Source organism: Tupaia chinensis, unplaced genomic scaffold, assembly GCF_000334495.1.
Source record: "Tupaia chinensis unplaced genomic scaffold, TupChi_1.0 Scaffold144682_1, whole genome shotgun sequence".
NCBI lineage: Eukaryota > Metazoa > Chordata > Mammalia > Scandentia > Tupaiidae > Tupaia > Tupaia belangeri.
This window is the reverse complement of record NW_006204543.1, coordinates 1,477,804-1,479,568: the sequence shown is the minus strand read 5'-3', so window position 1 is coordinate 1,479,568 and position 1,765 is coordinate 1,477,804. Positions and strand designations below refer to the sequence as shown.

General features: G+C 55.1%; 1 protein-coding gene across 2 annotated transcripts in view; it reads left to right on the top strand.

Moving 5' to 3' along the window:
* Window positions 1-1,555: 1,555 nt before the first annotated feature.
* GABRB3 (gamma-aminobutyric acid type A receptor subunit beta3) overlaps window positions 1,556-1,765 on the top strand; it is a 43,406-nt gene continuing 43,196 nt past the window's right edge. Inside the window, exon 1 of one of the 2 annotated variants that reach the window (XM_006167244.1) lies at window positions 1,556-1,610. Coding sequence is in view for 1 of the 2 variants with exons in the window: in XM_006167243.2 (XP_006167305.2) it covers window positions 1,580-1,642 (63 nt within the window). In the remaining variant the exon portion in view is untranslated. Of the gene's footprint in view, window positions 1,643-1,765 lie in introns of both variants that reach the window. The other variant, XM_006167243.2, reaches the window with a different exon arrangement.

Sequence of the window (1,765 nt, the reverse complement as noted above, 5' to 3'; positions counted from 1 at the left end):
TGTGCTTGACTGAGTTTTGAAAAGCTGCATCGTAGCTGCTTTCTGGCGACTCAGGCTTTGATGACGTCCCTGGGGACGGACTGCAGTCTGCAGTTCCATGCAGAGAGGGCCGTCCAAGTACCTCTGCTGATTCTCATAGTAATTCAGAGAAGCAGCTCTATGAGAGCACTGTTTTCGCTTCTGTGACGTGTGCTGTTGGCACCGCCGTGACTTGTCTAAGAGCAGTAATCTAACAAGTTCTGGGTAGTGACCAGAAGCAGACCCGGTCTCGGAAATGGACGGACTTGCCGTCTAAAAATAGCACAGCTCCTTGGACCTGAGCGTCCTTCAGATGCGTGGCATCCCAGAGCCACGTGATGTGCCTTTGAGGCAAGAAAGCCCATTGTCAAACCTCAATACAAAGGTACATGTATAACCAGGGCAATTGCGTCTCCCCGTGCCAGCATACAGGAGCGCTGGGTTCAGCACAGAACTGGTCCTTCTGTATTTTAGAACAAAGAAAGGCTCTCCCTTCTGTGTAAGCGTTTGTTTTTTGCCCTATCTACTCAGATTCAGAGCAGTCATTCTCAGTCATGTTCCGTTCAGCAAATCTAACTATGCCAGCTCCACACACCATGCAACCCAGGACACGCTCCTGTCCCGTGAGAACCCAGAGTCCTTGATCTCATGGTCACCTGCAACCTCGATGCTTAAGAAGGCCAAGAGCAGAGGGGCTCGGGCCACCAGCGCGGTAAGGCTGCAGGATCAGCAGTCTCCACGTGTAACGTGTACTACCGTCCCAGTCGCTCAAGGGTCACCAGACATGGAGGCGTGGAGCGTGCCCTGTCTGAGCAACATGGCTGTGTTCACGCCCAATGGTCAGGGCACCCGTAGATGGGTGCTACATCCGGGAGTCATGGCATCCCTTCTGACGCCTGCTCATTGAAGAAAATGAAACTGTGATTACAGACACACACACACACACACACACACACACACACACGTCTTACATGAATGTTGCTCGGATAAACAGCCATTTAAAATGAAGGCGAGACCAGCCAGTGGCACAGTGGGACTGCAACATTCTGGGATGCTGTCCGGATCTGTGGAGGCTCCAGGTTCGTGTCCCAGGGCCTCCCTGTACACACATGGGGGACCCCAGCCTGTGATCTGGGGCCACTGTAGCTGGGGGAGGATCGTGGCACAAAATCTGTTGGGGATGGCCCTCCCTTCATCTCTGTCTGTCAAAATAAACACATAAAAAAGCAAATAAACAGCAGAAAGGGGGTTGTGGACCGACTCCCCAGCTCATCACACCTGACGGCGTGCCGTGTCGGTCCAGAGGCGGAGCACCTGTCGGCCTCGAGTGGGACCTCTGGTCATCCATACAGTCCGTAGTGGACCCGGTGCGTCTGCGGTCTGATGAGACGCCGGCTCTCAGCACAGGGAGCATCTGCCGAGACGTGCTCCGGAGCCCAGGACTGCGCCCTCCAGCCTGTTTCCATGGCAACACTAACGGAAATCCTCGCCGTCCCTGCTGCCGTTGCCCTCGGTGACCGGGTTCCAGGGACGGACTTTTAGGAAATCCTATCAGTGGTGCATGGTGACCGAAGGCGCATTGGAGGGCGAGGGTGAGAGAGGAAGAGGAGGTCGCCTCTGTTTAGTGAGTGCGGTTAGGGGTCCACAGCTGGGGCCAGATTTGGCAGGAAGACAACCGGTCAGTCTGGGCCTCTTGAGCTTGAGTTGCACGTGGTGCCTGGAGAAGGTTTGGGGTCAGCTGGACCCA